The sequence below is a fragment of the Pezoporus occidentalis genome, unplaced genomic scaffold, assembly GCF_034315485.1.
Source record: "Pezoporus occidentalis ecotype Australia unplaced genomic scaffold, CSIRO_AGI_Poc_V1 ctg343, whole genome shotgun sequence".
Lineage (NCBI taxonomy): Eukaryota > Metazoa > Chordata > Aves > Psittaciformes > Psittacidae > Pezoporus > Pezoporus occidentalis.
In genome coordinates this window covers 350,834-367,658 of record NW_026915408.1, presented here as the reverse complement: position 1 = coordinate 367,658, position 16,825 = coordinate 350,834, and the positions used below count along the sequence as shown (strand labels likewise).

The 16,825-nt window shown below is 52.0% G+C and overlaps 1 protein-coding gene across 5 annotated transcripts in view; it reads right to left on the bottom strand.

Annotated features, from left to right (window-relative positions):
* SMG6 (SMG6 nonsense mediated mRNA decay factor) overlaps positions 1-16,825 on the bottom strand; it is a 108,538-nt gene that overhangs the window by 28,204 nt on the left and 63,509 nt on the right. Inside the window, exon 14 of one of the 5 annotated variants that reach the window (XM_062629892.1) lies at positions 15,590-15,747. The exons of the other annotated variants lie outside the window; for them this stretch is intronic. Coding sequence (XP_062485876.1) covers positions 15,622-15,747 — 126 coding nt within the window. The 3' untranslated portion in view covers positions 15,590-15,621. Of the gene's footprint in view, positions 1-15,589; positions 15,748-16,825 lie in introns of those variants that run through there. 5 annotated transcript variants of the gene reach the window in all.

Below are 16,825 nucleotides of genomic sequence, written 5' to 3'. Positions count from 1 at the left end.
TATTTTTTTTTCAAATGGGAAAAGTATTTCTTTCATTCTCCCATCACCCGAGTCCAGCAAACACAAAAAACATCGACCCAAACCAACACTCAGACATCACATCTGCAGAGAGAGCGAGCATGGAAAATCTTAATCCAAAGGTTAATGCTTTGGGAAGCTCCGAGTGTGTGAAAAGAGGGGCGAGATGGGTGCTGCTCCACCAGTTGTTGCCGCCAAGTGGCGGCTTTCAAACGGTGCCTGCCTGCCCCAGCTCAGGCACTCGGGGTCAGAAGCTAAAATAGAAAACAACTGAAATCACTGCAAGCAAACAAACAGGCACGGCACATGCTGGAGAAAGCCAAGCGAGGAAGGAGCCAGCAGGATGGAACGCAGCTCCAGCCCTGGGACTGGGAACAGCCTCCTGACTTGCCCCGGGTGAATGGAACTAAACCATACGGATGTGGTGGTGGCCCTCACCCTGCTCTGAGCTCTCCTGTCCCTGCTGTCACCTCCATCTCCTTTGCTCGCCGCGCTGCAGGATCACACTCTGGTGTTATCACATCGGGGGTTGGTTTATTTCCAGCCCTCAGTGGGAACCTTCACCATTCCCAGCCAGGACAACCATCTCCTGCTCCAAAGGGTGCTCTTCACCCTCACCCCTGCCAACACACCTCCCTGTCCCTGCCCAGAGCAGTGTGTCCCTCCTGCTCACTCCTGCCTTGCACCCCGAGCTGCTGGGCTCCTCTAGAACCATAGCATCACAGAATGGTTTGGGTTGGAAAGGACTTTAAAGACCATCTCTCCCCACTTCAGCTGCAGATGTGCCCTCTGAGCTTGTCATGCCCCCGATTTCCCCACATCCTGCCTCCAAAATGCCTTTGTCTTCATCTTCTGCATTACATTATGCCCTTTCCAGCCTGCTCCTTCCAGACATTAGAAATCTCTCCCCCCCCCCCAGCTACAACAGAATAGCATCCTAATTGCCTTTGTTAGGGATGGGGCCATGCTTGTCCAACTGCCACGTCTGCTCGCGGGGCCGTATCAGCAGCAACAATAGCTTGAAAGCTACAGGAGTTATAACATCGAGTCCTCCCACACTTAACTAAACACAAAGAGAAGGGACCATATGTGTGCACAAGCAGCCTTGTCAGGTGGGTTGGATCCCAGCTCCCCGGGGGTGGGAAGGGAAGACAAGGCACTGGGCAGGCGTGAGAGCATCCGGCACAGCAGTACCGCTTGCTGCTGCTTGTTTACAGCATCCCCAGGGACACTGGATGGGATGTTTCCTGGGATCAGCCAAGGGCAGAGCTGCCCCCTAAGGTAGCAGAGATGGGCTTCAAAGAGCTTGGCTTCTCGCCTTGCTGTGCCCTGCTCTGCTGCTTCTGCCTACCCAGGGGTGCTTGGGAGGAGCAGAAGGGTCTCCCAGGCACAAGCAAGCTCCATCCTGGGCTGAGATGGACCACTCTGCATCAACAGAGAGGTCCAATCACACCAGTGTACCTGGGTCACTATGGCTGGCAGGCCATGGCCACCTCCTGCAGGTCTCCAGAGTAGAGAACCCAGTAGCTCACTCCTGGGCAAGTGCTTCCTGGAGCCTTAGGAAGGTTTGGTTTTCAGTACCTTGCTGAAGGATGCATCAGAAAATGCCTGTGTCCTGCTGCAGAGGGAGAGGAGGAGAGTGGCATCTCCCACACAGCTGGGATGTCATCCACTGCTCCCCTTGGAATGGTGGTGATGGACCGGAGAAGCACAATAAGGATGAGAGCTTGGATGGATGATGGGGTTCAGCTCCAAAGATGCTGATTCTGAATGGGCACAAAGCTGCTTGAGATGTCAGACACAACCAGGCTGCTGGGGGGGGGGACACACACAGAGAAGGGGAAAGGGGGAATTGTCAGTTGTTGGCAGAGAATCTCTGCAAAAAGATGGGAAACCCATAAAATAGTGCACAAAAATGTAAATGGCCCTTTAACAAACCATGGGATAACCCAGCTCCAGACCAGTTCTGTGTGTACAGTGCCTTGCTCGGCTGAGACTGGACCCCAAAATCCAGGCACCTCTCAACCACAACCACACTCCTCTCTCTGCAAGAAGAAACCTAAATCTGCTCATGAAAACATGGAGGTAAAGACAGAAAGAAGGAAACAGAAGTGAGGTCAAGAGGAACACCAGGGATCTCTGTAGACACGGAATGCTCCTCTAAGCTTAGCTCAGGACAAGGGCTCTGCCAAGCACATGGAAAACCTCTGCCCGGGCTGGGGAAGGGGCTGCAGGGGAAGGGCTGATGGGAATGCTGATGCCAAGGGAAGAGCCTGAGGAGGAGCTGAAGGAAATCATGGCAGGGCTCACCTGGGAAGTGTGTGGTGAGAAACACGAGGAGCAGAACTGGTAAAGACAAGGCTCAGGACTGCTCATGCTCATGGAAGCGTGTGCTAGCACGCCCCGAGGAGTCCCACAAAGGCCAGGAAGCTCCAGCTGCCCATGGACCAGAGCTCCTGCTCTGCACCCTCCAGCCCTCCAGCCAAGGGGGGGAATGTAATCAGAGCAACTTCTATTAGCAAGAATATAAAGACTTGGAACCTCTGGGCTGTCTCTTGACAACTAATTAATTACCAGGTAGCATCCCCTTGAAGCTGCCAACACAACACACACAAGTTCCAGCACGACTTCGGGAGAGGGATGAACTTTACAACAAACCCCAGGATTTTACTTCATCTCCCGCCACCATCTGAGATCCTGGGGGAACAGGAAGGGGTGGCAAGAGGCAAACTCTGAAGCCATCTGGGATCATCATTAACTCATTCACTCGTGGCCTCTGAAGCAAAATGCCGACCGCGCTTGGAGCTTCGAGCCAGATGAGAGCTCCTTGTGCTCTGCTGCATGTAAGCTCTTCTGCCAGTTGGGGCGATGGGGTGGCCACCCCCTTGCAGCCCTCTTGTCCCTCAGGGCTTTGGCCATAAGAGCAGCCAGGCTTTGAAGCTAATAAGAGCAGAACCTGTATTTCAGATGGCTCCAGGTGATACAATCTTCACTGACAGCAACAAGAAGGAACAAATGAAAGAGTATGTCAAAGAAAGCAGAGAAAAGACAAGGAAAAGGACAAGAGATGGGCAGGGGGACTGTTGCTGACTGAGTTTTTTGTGGGAAAACACAGGAAACAGCCCACAGTGGTAGAAGGTGCCAGATGTTAACTCCACCGACCAAAAGGTGTGGGCTTGAGCTTACTGACCTCACTGGTGTGGCTGTGCAGTGCCATGCCCAGCTGGTCCCTCACCTCCAACCATGTCCCACTTCACACTGTCCTTACCAGAACATCCCTTTCCAGTTGATTAGTTGCTAATTATTATGGGGCTGGTGTAACTGGGTATCACACTGTGCATCCCAACATAAGATTCCTCAGGCTCTAGAGACACAAGGAGATGGAAGATGCTGCTCAGGTTGAAACAAACCACACAGTACATTAGGTAGCATCATTGAGGGCTGTTCTGTCTGTGCTCAGGGGGGTATCATACCATCATACCATGCTCGCTAACCATAGCAGCACCCTGAACACAGGGTTACATTTAAGAACTGCCTCGAGAAGACGTTTTACATGTGACAACACTTGAGACACCCCTGGGAGCCAGCCTGTCTGGTGGGCAGCTTTTGGGACCAGAAGCCTCCAGCTCCATGCTCCAAGCTCTGTAAGTGGCTGTGGGTTTCCTCCTCAGACACCAGGACAAGCACAGGTCACCTCGCTCAGGTGCAAACGTCCTAGGCGAAGCCAAAGCATTTCTTTTCTTTCTCAGACTTACTTGATGTAAGTCCAAAAACTGAGATGACATCAAAGAGCCCATTGAGCAGATCCCCTCCAGATACACACGGGGACTTTACCTCGTTAGTCCTAACACAGCTCCCCTGCGGACTTCCTGGGAACAGCTGAAGCAGCATCACACTTCAAAACCCAGCCTGCACATCACAGGGCTGAGGAGGAGTTCAGGTCTGGCCCTGGATTCTTGACAACCATTTCAAAGGCCATGCAGGATCACACACTAAAACCGTCACAGCCCTGGGGACGGGGGGGGGGGGAACAAGATTATCTTTGTCCCACAGGAGATGGGCTGCAGAGGCAATGGCAAGCTCCCAGGAAGCCATCAAGGAGGGTCTGATTTAAAGGAAAGGGAAGATTTAGATGAGGGAGTGATTTACCTCTAGAACTGGTCAGTGATTGTTCCCCAGGAGCTACAAAGAGGGATGTCCCTTCAGGATTTCAACCCGTGGCAAAAGAGTCCATCTTCTTCCGAGGGATGATAACAGTTCTGACCCTGCTTGGGTCTGAGGTCACTTCCAGAGGGACAAAGGAGACCTGCAGGAGCCCAGGCTCAGCCATGGCACCAAGTGACAATGAGGAGATACGCTGCTTCCTGCAAAGGACTGGAACTGATGTGCAAATAATGAGACTAAAACGTGGGGCGAGGGAGGGTTAAGGAGAGATTAGTCTGGGGCGCGCTCTGGGACACAGATACACAATGTTAAGTATGAGGGCAAAGGAAATGAAAACTGGAAACTCAAACACAGTCAAGAATCCAATCCCAGCCTGGGCAGGAAGTTTACACTCTGCTTCTAAATATACATGTTTCTAAATCAACAAGCTTTCTTGTTCCTCAGCTCTACTGTACAGCCACACAGGAGAAGTCACCAGAAAGAGGCACTGCCAACCTCTGCCTGGCCACGCTTGCTGGCCCCAAGTGACAAGGAATGAGGGACAAACCCAGCCATGCCCCAGCAGGGAAGCAAAGGCAGGATGCTGAAGAAGCTCTGGGAGAGCAGCATTCCCAGCTCCAAGCACGCTGGCACCCAGTCCCTCGCACGCTCTCCTGTTGGGTCTCCCAGTGCCATGGCCAAGGACCATGAGAAGGAAAGGAAGCGATAACCTGTGAGCATGAGTCAGATGCGGTGCCTCTTTCCTTCCTGCTCTCTGGCCACTGCATTCATGCTCAGCAGTGGGCTAGTCACATATATTTTTAATTTGATATAATTATCTCCTAGAAATTACAGTACACAGAAATCACAGCCTCTTGGGATCTAAAGCAATTAAGCGAAGATAAATTTCTTTCATGGAGCAAGCTGTCAAAGGATGAAGCAATTTCATTCCCCATTTGAAGTGGAAGCTTTGGGTCATGCATGGTTTATTTGAAACAATGCCATCACCTAAAGCTGCTGATCTTATCTGTCTCCCTCTCTCAGTCTCTCCATTTCAAACTGCTGAAGATGTGCAGCGTGGCACTGCCTGAAGTGATGACATCTGGCACCGGGCCAGCCACAGAAACAAGCTGCTCCTCCCCGAGCCCGAGTGCAAGAGGCCAAGCATTCCTATTAAAAAGGGGGAAACCGAGGTGAAATCTGGGAAGAGCTGAAAAGTGGGAATCCTGCCCAAGGGAACAGGAGATCCATGAGCTACAGGAGGAGCAAAGTGCCTGCAGGAAGGGGCGGCACTGCCCAAGACAGGATGGGAGCACGTAGCACATCTCTGAGGGCTAACAGTCTACCAGGCTTCCTCTTCATCACCAGGCTGCCCTGAAGCCATCTAAAGCAGGCTTTGAGGATTTCATCACAAGGAGCAGCCCATGCACTTCAGCATGAGGAGAGACATGACAGGTCAGAAATTATATCCCGTTAGCACGTGTGCTAATTCTCAGAACTTCCAGCAAATTCTCTCCTGTCCTCACATTCCACCTTGCCAAGATGTTTCACTTGAGACAAAAAAAGCACACAAAACATCAAGTAACTCCTCTCAAGAAACCACTCGCCAAAGTGGTGGGTTTGAAATGCTGAAAAGGGGAGGATGAAGATGCTGTGGAGCAAAGAGCGGCCGTGATGAGGGCTCTGCTGCCTCCACGGGTTAAGCACTGAGGATGCTCACATCCTCCACTAGAGCAGCTTGCTCCAAGCCCCTGTGTCCAACCTGGCCTTGAACACTGCCAGGGATGGGGCAGCCACAGCTTCTCTGGGCACCCTGTGCCTCAGCACCCTCACAGGGAAGAGCTTCTGCCTAAGAGCTCATCTCAGTCTCCCCTCTGGCAGGTTAAAGCCATTCCCCTTGGCCTGTCCCTACAGGCCCTTGGCCAAAGCCCCTCTCCAGGTTTCCTGGAGCCCCTGTCGACACTGGAGGGCTGCTCTAAGGTCTCCCCTGATGAGGTAAGATTGATAAGGGCATTTCACCCCTCAGGTTTCTGCAAAGCTCAGATCAGAGTTGATCAAACCGCTGCTCATCAGGACAGATGCTGAACTAAGAAGTTGCTGGTACTAGAGGGTGCTAACAATGTAAGCTGGCAATGGGTACAAGTTCAAGAAGCATCAACAGCACAGTATGATCTTCAAAAGTGACTTCAGCACCAGAAATCACTCTATGAACCCCCCAAAATGCACATCAGCCACGGCCATAACCATGATGCTTAAGGTAAATGCAGAACCAAGTTCACACACTGAAGAGAGGAGGCAGGCAATAACTTCTCAGACCTCAGAAAACACATCCGTCTTCGTAATAGGGATTTGTGGTTCTCTATGCATCCACCTACCCCAAATACAGTGAAGTTTTGGGAAAGTTTAAAAAGGAAATCAATAAAATGACTGGCAATAAGTATTATTGTTGCTATTTGTACTATATGGACAAATATTTGCTGCATATGGTGGAGAAAATGCTTTCTGTAAAGTGCTGGTATGCAAAACGTTATGGCAAGTTTTGTTAGTTTCAGTAAGTTACAGGCTTTACCTTCTGTTTAAAGAAATATATGTAAATAGGGGGGAAAAATGAGGGAAAAATGAGGTTAACTTCTCTGGATTAAATATCCTGCATTTTTAGTGTCCCACCACAGACACAGTCAGAGCAGCTGCAGGAATACTGCTCGTGCCAGGCCTGCCTTTGGGAGGAATGTTAATGCTTCCCAGTGAACCTTCACTCAGTACCCCCTCGTCTTCCTAAGGGACACGGGTGGCCTGGGGCTGAGGCACTGGCCTGAAATCCTGGGTATCAGGGGTTTGTTCTCATCCTGAAGCCGAGGTTTCCTGTGGGACCCGGGTCAGTCCCTCAGCCTCGCGTACCTCTGTTGCCAATCTCCAGCAAGGAAATTGCTTTTCCTTCTGTCCCAACGTGTTGTGGAGATACGTTCATTAATGCCTGGGAAGTGCCTGGACTTCAATGACGGCGAGGGAAGAAAATAACTAAGACCACGGTGGTGTCTTCTCTTTCTGATCTGGGATGTGATGGAGACAAGGACGCCGAGGGCTGTGGCTCCAGCCTGCAGCGGGAGCTGAGCTCTCTCCATCCTCACCAGGACTCAGCCCAGTGCTGGCAGGAGGATTTGGCATGCACAACAACAACGGGAGGTCCAGCTGGGAGCACAAACGTGGGGAGCAGACTCCAAGCTCAATGACAGAGGTCACCTTCCGTCTCCCATAGAGACAGAGTAGATCCCCATCTGTTATTTGGGCTGACCACTCCCTGCATTCCACCCAGTCCACTTCTCTGGCGAGCTTCCCAGGACGTGGATCTTTCTTATTCAGGATAACAATGAGGAGTTATTAATTGGATCTTTTTTCAGGTTTCCTGAGGTCCTTCCAATAGCTGCGTTGGTGGATACCACAGCCGGGTCAGCTTCAGCAGGCGTGTTTTAAGCATTTCACTTGGCCAAAGATAGAACAGTGCTGTGAAACAGGGTCACCCCCAAAGCTAAGCCATGGGCAGGGATGAAGACACTGAGTTTAGTACTGGAGTGCAGAGTCTAAGCGGTGGCAAAGTATCCAGCATGAGGCAAAGAGGCAGTCCTGAGTCCCAGGGACCCCCTGCACGATCAGAAGCACCACATTAACACAAAAGGTTGTCCAAGAAGGGACCAGCTCGGTCAGGCAGAGCAGCCCTTCCATTTCCTCCAAGTTTCTCTGGGTAGCAATAAGAGATGGCTCATTGGGAGGGGATCCAGCGTTAATGGTGTTTTAATGAGGCCTTTCGATCTACTTATAGACTAATCAGCAAATTCCATAAGGTCTGGGCCCTAATATGTCATTCTGAGTACACTAAAGGCATGGTGAATAACTCATTTATAGCCAGAGCCATGTACTAGGCCTGATGTGCTGCCAAGATGTGGCAGGTTTCATGTCATTAGGGAGCTGGTGCAGCAGAAGCAAGACCATTACCTGCTAAAGAACCCTGAGGGAAGTGAAGGTGCAGGCAGTGTATCCCGAGGTGCTGCTGCACAGGAGACTTCATGGTTTGACTCTCCTTTCCAAGGTCATTCCATTGATGCTGACTCCAGGAACACATGGTCAGAGCTGCTCAAAGAAACTAGTGGAAGGTGTCCCTGCCCGTGGCAGGGGGTTGGAACTGGATGAACTTCAAGGTCCCTTCAACCCAAACCATTCTCTGTTTCTATGACATTCCCCCTTTCCCAAGAATCTGTGCCTCTCTAGAAGCAGCTTTTATGACAAAAGGACCGAAGCAAGGCAAGTTTTCCATCTCATTGCAAACCTGGCTTGATGGTGAGAGAAGCAACGACCTTCAACAACAAGAGTCATCTGATCTGCACAAGAAGATCCAACACTGCCCGAAACCAGGCAAGGGACAAGGCTGATTTCTCCTGTCAGTCTCTGCCTCGAGCTGATGATCCCATCACGCTTCCAGCCTTTTGCTGACACCAGAGCCAAACTGTGCAGCCCTGGCTGAGGACCCACACACGTGCTGGTACATGTGCACGGCTCACACCCAGCCTGCCTGAATCACTTGGAGCCGATAGTGGCTAAAGTGAGCCTGGAGGAGAGGCAGAGGTGGCTCCAAGGCTGGCAGCAGGCAGGGGTGGAAGGGATGGGAACATCACAATCCACTTGAGTAAGGTCCCCACAGCTTCCCCATGCACTGGGGTATTGCTCACTCCCTCCATGTGCCAGGAAAGAGGAATCTGCAGAGTAGGGAAGGTTGTTTCCACCAGCTGCTGGTTCTTCCCTCCCTACTTCCCAAGGCATGGCTGCCTGGAAGAGAGCACCTTCCCTGCAAGCTGCCTCCAGACCACAAAGCCACTCTCACGCTCACTAACAGGCACATGAAGAGGTGCTGTAAATGGATCTTAGCACGTTGGCAGGTGGTTCCTCACCTTGGAGTGAGACTGAAGCTCTCACACAGCAGCACTCAGTTTCAGGATGGGAGGCAAAGCAGCAGGACTCTGCAGAGGAGGGGGCTGCACTGGAGGCAGTCAGATCTGCTCCCCTTCACCACCGTGCCAGGACTATGGGATCTGTCAATACTTGGCTGTGGTAAAGGAGCTGCTCTGAACTCCTGCTGCCTTCAAGGTTGTTTCTGCAGCTCGATGCCATGGCTGTGTGTCAGCAGGCAGGCAGTTGTCCTCAGCACGAGCACTCTGCGTGGCTGGGACAAGAGGATGTGAAAAGCTACTATGCCCCAGAGACTGCAGTGCACAGGATACGGCCTGGATTCAAATCTGGTCAACAGAGGTCTTAAAATGTCAGCGTAAACAGGAGGGCAAGTCCTGGCAGGGAAGCTTGCTTGGGCTTCTGCTGCTTAACAATAGGTTCAGTGACCTGGACAAAGAAAACCTTGACTGATAAAGCCTGCAGATTAGACACCAGCTCCTGCCCTCCCAGTCTTTGAAGAGAGCAACTCACCGAGGGATAAAGCCTGAAAGCTGCTCAGTTGCCTGCTCAAGAGCAAACCCCACGCTGTTTAATACAGCTCAACCCAAAGCTGTGCCTTTAGGAGAGCAAAGGCTGCAGGACGCTGGTGGGAATGGAGAGCAGAAGAGTGCAGTGGTCACCTCCACTTCACAAGCAGCTCACGGAGTAACACATGGAGCCTGGAAAACCACTTACCAGCACCTGAGGATGGCTCAGGGGCTCCAAACCATGTCCCTCAGTCCATCTATTCACGTATGGAAGGGATGGGGGGACGTGGGACACATTGATAGATGAGGGTCAGAGAGCAGCCATGGAGAACGTCCCAACGTCCAGCAAACCTCCGTTAGAGCAAACCGAAACAGAACAAATTGAGCCCAGAAATAACCCACATTTCTAACAGTGACTGGAACTGGCTCCCGGGACACTTTGCTGAGGATCCCGATGGATTCTCAACCTTTCAAAACCCGAGCTTCCTCCAAAACCTGCCTCCCTTGGAGATCTCCCTGTGGTCTCCTGCGGGAGACGGCCACAGCTCCCTTGGCTTCCCAGCACGCGGGGCTCTCCCAGCCTGGATTCCCCACTCGCGGCACTGCCGCACGGCACCGTGGGCTCCTCTTTGAAGACAAGGGGGCTGCTTCTGACCCACACATTCCTCCCTGACGTTCAAAGCACCTTGCTGACAGACAGGCAGGTGTGCCTGTGACAGTGGCCACCTCCTCACAGCCCCAAAGGGCGCCCGGGGGAGTTCTCGGAGCCCAGCTGTGACATTTCCTTTCACCTATACCTGTACAGCTGTTTCCTACAGGGCTGCAAGCCCCCAGTGGGATGCGTGAGGCTTCTGTAGGTGCTTGGGAACAAGACGGAACAGAAACGCTTCACACCTGGCCCCAACATTACAGCGCTGCTGGACGGTGGCCAACACAAACTGGCAGAGTACCAGTTGCAATGGACATCAATTAAGCAGCCTGTCATCCTCAGACTGCAGGGTTTGCTTCTCTGCGATCTGCAGCGCTCCTTAAGCCTTCAGCAGCACCAGCGCCGGAGTTTTCCAGATGGGATCATTTCCCTCAGATTCCACTCGTTAGATTTATTGTGCTACACAGGGATTTTTTTTAACCCACTCTCTTTGCAGAGCCCGAGCTGTTATTCCACACTGCGGATTTCTCCAGGGCTGTATTCAGCGTCTTAGGGCTTGTTTGCCACGAGTTCCCTTTACCTTCAGCTGGAGAAACAGGGTTTTAAGAATATGTTCAAATCTCTTGTAGCTTAAAGAGTGATTAAAAGCTGAGACCAAATGATAAATGAAGAGAAGACCTCTCTGGAAGACACCCCACACAGCCCTAGGAGATGCAGCAGCAGCTTTCATGCCCATAGGTATGTAGACGCGTTTGAAACAGCACAACAGACAGCAGCGCACCCTCCTCTGCCACTCAGGCCCGGGGACAAGGACTCAGTCTGACACTTCCCCCTGTGCTAATGGCACTTGGAAGAGGCAGACAGAGGCTCCCGTGGTATCCACACAGTCCCTGGCACTTGCAGCTCAAGGCAACACCAAGGATGGAGGAGGAGCTCAAAGCAGGTGACATTCTGCACTCTACCTTCACGGTGGCATAAACCCCAGCTCTCCTCCATCACCCACTGACATCGCCTTCCACCATGGCCCATAATTTAGCCTAATTGACTTTTACAGTCCAAAGGCACCACATGAAAGGGAAGGTCGAGGCTGGGATGGAGTTCACATACTGGTCAGAAGATGTAAACATTTCTAACTGCTGCCTCGGGGCTGCCAGCTCCTGCCAAGTTCCCACTCGGAGCAAGGCTGCCTGGGGCAGGATCCTTCACTGCTGGTTTGGAAAGCGAGGCGGGCAGGAATGGAAGGAGTTTCTCAAGGATGACTCCTCCTTGGCCTCTCCTCCTTGGGGCTCCGATCTCTGCTCACAGTTTCCCTTTTCCTCTCTGGACTAAACTCCAAGCTGGAAGCTCTCGCTCTCATGGGCTGAATGCGTTCGCCTGCCAAGCTGGAGGGAGATGCTCCAAGGCTATGGAATGGGAATATGGAAAGGATGCTGAGAAAACAGTTACATTTGCTCACTGGGGTTTTCTCTTTGCTTACAAAGAGTTTGTGCTCTCAGAGTCTGGGTCTTGCTACTCTTCCTCTGATGTCTTGCAAGAAGTCCTCCCAAAACCCCTGTAGTGTGGCCACTCTAACCTGGATTTCATCCCTGGCATCCCAGGAGTCATGAGGTCTCAGAAAGGACAAACATCTGGTGTTTAGAGGCATGACAGAGCCTGGTCCCTATGACAGCTATCCCTCCTGGCCTTGTAAACCTGGGGCTCCCTTTCCAAGATGCATCAGACAGGGCTACACATTGCCAAGAGATATCTGCAAGTCTTAAGAAGACTGAAATACCATAAACAAGTGAAGTGAAGAATAAGACAGGACTAATTTTAGCCCAAGCCTAAATAATATTAGCTTCTAAACAGGCTACCAACTCTGCAAATGTAGAGTACATTGGAGCAATTAGGGAAAGGCTTCAATCTGGACTGTTCACCTGAGCTGCACAGCGCAGACGAAAGGGATTTGTGTTTTCTAAGGAGAGCAAAGCTTGCATTTTAGGCTATATCTGCACTGACACGTGAGCAGTGCAACTAGCAGGAAGCAAGCAGAAGAACAGCATCAAGTGTGGGAAGCTAACCGGCCACCCTGGAGCTGGAGGAACCACGTAGTACCCAGTGTGTAGGGTCGCTGTGTTGCTAAGTTATCCTTCAGAGCCTTGCAAGCTTCAGGGCTTTCATTCACCTGGTGAGGTGAGACAGGGTTGAGGCTAGCTGAGTGCTGAGGATCTGACACAGGCCACTCCACACATGAGAGAGCACAGAAAAGTGCCTTGCTGTTGGAGAGGAGGGAACCACAGTGACTAGCCCTATAAGCATATGTATTAATCATGCACCGTCTGGTTTTAATCCACACACTGCTGATCCTGCGTCTCACTGTATTGTTATCAGGGGAAGGAGTATTTCTCCTCAATCTTATTCACCAGCCAAAAGCCTGAAAATGCAAAAAACACATTTGTGAAGTGCCTTCCCAAGGACCCTGGGCCCCGGACCTGGTGAGCTGGGGCTGCTGCTGCCTTTTATTGGCTTTAAAAACCTTTTATTAACGTGTGTCAGGGCTGGGGGAGGAGGGAGAGGTTCAGGTTTCAGGACCCCCCATGCAGAGAGGTTTATTGTGGGAAGGGACATTAACACTTTCTCCTCCACATCTCCCTTGCCTGGGGCATGTGGAAGTGTGTGGGGTTGGGTGATGGATGCATCCAGCCCATGCGGAGCTCCCAGGGATGTGGGCAAGCGGTGCTACCATGAGCCTGCAGAGAGGAGAGGGACCTCCCTGCTCTGCATCATGCTGGCTGAGCTTCCAGCCTTGCCACCAGCTCCAGGGGGTCACTGCAGAGCAGGATGCTCCAGAGACAACAGGATTCAGTGGGAGCTGAGCAATCCAGGACATGCCCCATGTTCCCAGGGCTGCACAACAACAGAACCGGATGCACCGTCACCAGGACTTGCTTTAGCCTCAACACAACCCAAGTGTTTTCCATGACAAGTCCCCTGTGGCAGCACCACCTCACACCAACTGATGAATCCATAGTTGCAACCCTCCTTCATCCTGAACCTTAACTCAGCCATGCAGGTTGAAGGAGGTGATCCTGCCCCTCTACTCTGCTCTTGTGAGATCCCACCTGGAACAGTTCTGGTGTACGCAACTAAGAAGGGCATGGAACTGTTGGAGCAAGCCAAGAGGAGGCCACCAGGATGATCAGGGGCCAGAGGCAGGCTGAGAACATTGGGAAAAGAAGCTTTGTGGAAACCTCAGAGGAGCTTCCAGTGTCTAAAAGGGGCTACAAGGATGCTGGAGAAGGACTCTCCATCGGGGACTGTAGCGACAGGACAAGGGGTGATGGGTTCAAACTGAAAAAGGGAAGTCCATGTTAGATATAAGGCAGAAGTTCTTTACTGTGATGGTGGTGAGGCTCTGGCACAGGTTGCCCAAAGAAGTGGTAAATTCCCCATCCCTGGCAGTGTTCAAGGCCAGGCTGGACAGAGCCTTGGGTGACATGGTCTAGTGTGAGGTTCCCCTGCCCATGGCAGGGGGTTGGAACTGGATAATCTTAAGGTTGATCCCTTCTAACCCAAACCACTCTATGGTTCTATGTTGCTGCTCCCTGCTCTTGCCTCGGGTGCAGTCCTGGGTGAGTGTGGTCCTGGCAGCATCTCCTTCGGCTGCAAATGCTGCAGACGCAGTCTGAGAGCTCAGGCACCAGGCTGCATAGTTTGGTGTTGACTGGTACGTTCAATGGTGCTCCATCACACAAGCTGCAATGGCTATCTGCCCAACATACGCCCAGGAAAACATCACCAAGTTATGCTCACCCCCGGAGCCAGCTTTTGTTGGTTACAGCTTCAGTGACAGTGCAGGAGACGATGGGATGCTCTCAGTGTCACACTGGCTCCAGCAGGAATCCGAATGTGCAGCTTCATGGCAACGAACGGAGTCAGAGCATTTGCACTCCAAATAAGAGCCAGGCCAAACGCTCAGAAAGTTGCTGAGAAACTCTGGCTGAACACTGCACTCATCCTGCTACGTGGGATGTGGAGAACAGAGAGAACAGGGAAGCACAGCGTTTGTCCTATGGTGGTTATAAACCAAGCATCCTCTTGGTAGAGCAAATAACCTAACACCATTTTGAGCCCAGTGCTTTCCAGTCGTCATAGAATCATGGAATGGGTTGGGTTGGAAGGGACCTTAAATCCAGCTCCAACCCCTGCCACGGGCAGGGACCCCCTTCCACTAGAGCAGCTTGCTCCAAGCCCCTGTGTCCAACCTGGCCTTGAACACTGCCAGGGATGGGGCAGCCACAGCTTCTCTGGGCACCCTGTGCCAGCGCCTCAGCACCCTCACAGGGAAGAGCTTCTGCCTAAGAGCTCATCTCAATCTCCCCTCTTTCAGCTTAAAGTCTTGCCTTCCAACAGATTCTTTTCCTCCAAAACATTACAAATTCATTAAAAAACTATGGTGCAAAAGCATGGGATAAGGATTTGGAGCATCAGTGAGCAAGGTGAGGTATTATCCTTGCAGTAAAAAGCCAACCACCTCTTCCTAGCCATGCAAGTGATAGGAAAGGTCCCAAAGCGTGCTTCCCAGAGCCACGCTGGCATGAGCACAGCAGACACTACAAATAGTCCAGAGATGCATCTGCTGAGGAGTCAGGTTTATCTGGGCTCTGCCAGCCAACAGGAGGGCAGGGAGCAGATGGTGGCCTTGGGACCACACACAGGCATCCCCAGACAAGTTGGACTGGGGCTTCTTGGCAGGAAAGGGCTTTTTTGTATCTTGCCCACAGTCCATTGTGAAAGGCCCCTCTGTCACACCTTGGGCAGCGCTTGGGCTGCACTGCCTCCTACAACAGCCCACTTCTGGGCAGTCACATCATTCACTGCATGAATACCTTCGGGAAACAAAGTCATCATTTGACTGCAGTGACACGGCTGCCACTCCACTCCCATCACAACAAATGGGGTAGGAGCATCCAAAGATGTCACCGTGCCTCCTTGGCCAAGGTGTTCACCTCCACTCAAGTTATACCTGAGAGAGCCACCGACCTGCTTTCAAACATCTCCAAGGCTGAAGAGACCCTGCAGAGTCACTAAGGAGGCTGCTTTCAAGTGTTTAACTACCCAAAGTACGAAGCCTTCCCTGATGCCCAGTTTTTGCTGCAATTTATGTCCATTCCTTCCTGTCCTTTTCAGCATGGAGCTGGACTTCAGTTTGCTCTGCTCCTCTCTGCAACAGCTCACTGCATTTTACCCAGTCTCCTCTTGACTAAACAGATCTTCCAGTCCCTTCTTGGAAGTCAGGCTTGTGAGATCCCTGCTCTTTCACCAGACTGAGTTGAGAAGAGACCTTGCAGAACCCATTGCTCCTGCTCAGTGTGTCCTGGGGGGTGCTGGTAGCAGTGGGTTCCTCTGTCTACCTCCATGAGATGTGTTTGGTGCACAAGGCAGAGACCAAAAGGCGGCACAACACAACTGGGACACAACAGGGGCTCGGACCTGTGCCAACACCACCCCATGCTGCTGCGTGGGATCATGGCTCCAAAGACAGCTGTTTTCAAACCAAACAAGAGACACAGAAGTGGAGAAAGGGAAGGGAAAAGGGAAAAGAAAAAAGAGAAGGGAAAGGAAATGAAAAAGGAAGGGAAAAGGGGGCAGACACAGCCAGGCCTGGCTCATTCCCTCTGGGATCTGTGTTTCCTTTCCAGCAGAGCTGAGCTGATACCACTGTGCGGATGCTCGGGTGGCTGCTGCTGAGCTGTGAAAGGCACCAGCTCCTGCCAGGAACGTTGGAGTTCCTTTATAAAGCACCAGAACCAAAGGGAACCAGGACAGAGAGAAAACAGCTTGGAAGCCCAGATGTAGCTACAGGACAGGGTCATGGCTCTCCTCTCACAAAGATGAGTGCAAGTGCCTGGCAGGGCAGGTAGATGGCACTCCGAATAAACCAGTGTGTGGTTACAAGAGGCAGAATCCAGGGAATACCAAACCCTTTCCCACAAATTATGGGGCACCAGGAGGAGCTGCTCAGCCCCTTCACCTGCCTGTTTGGGCTCTGGTTTGTGGCTGTGGGGGAAAGAGCCCCTGTGTAGATAATGGGGCACTGGGGCTGTTCCCAGAAGCCCACTGAGGACACAACACACACCGGGCAAACTAAAGGCAGCAATGGCAACCACACTGGTTTAACCCCTTCAAGTAGAGCCCTCAAAATCCATTTTTCCATGGGCAGAGAGAGAAGTGAAGCAGGAATCCACATCTCCTGGGTCCCTCTGTGGGAAAGGTCCTGGATTCCTGTCATTTCAGGACAACACCAAGAAGTGGCACACGGGAAGGCACATCACCACCATCACACACAGGCTCTCCACTGAAACCAGCCTCTGCATCTCCTCGTGGAGCACTGACCTCTTGGGAAAGCTCTTCCCAGATGAGCAGCGCTCCTGCCTCCAAGCAGGAAACTGTTGAGAGCCACTCTTATCCCGCTGTGCCTCCAAGGGAGTGCAAAACAAATGCCATTGTGCCTCTTCCATCCTCCCCCCCACACCTCCCCGGCCCCGTTCCTCCTCTCAGGTTCAGACAC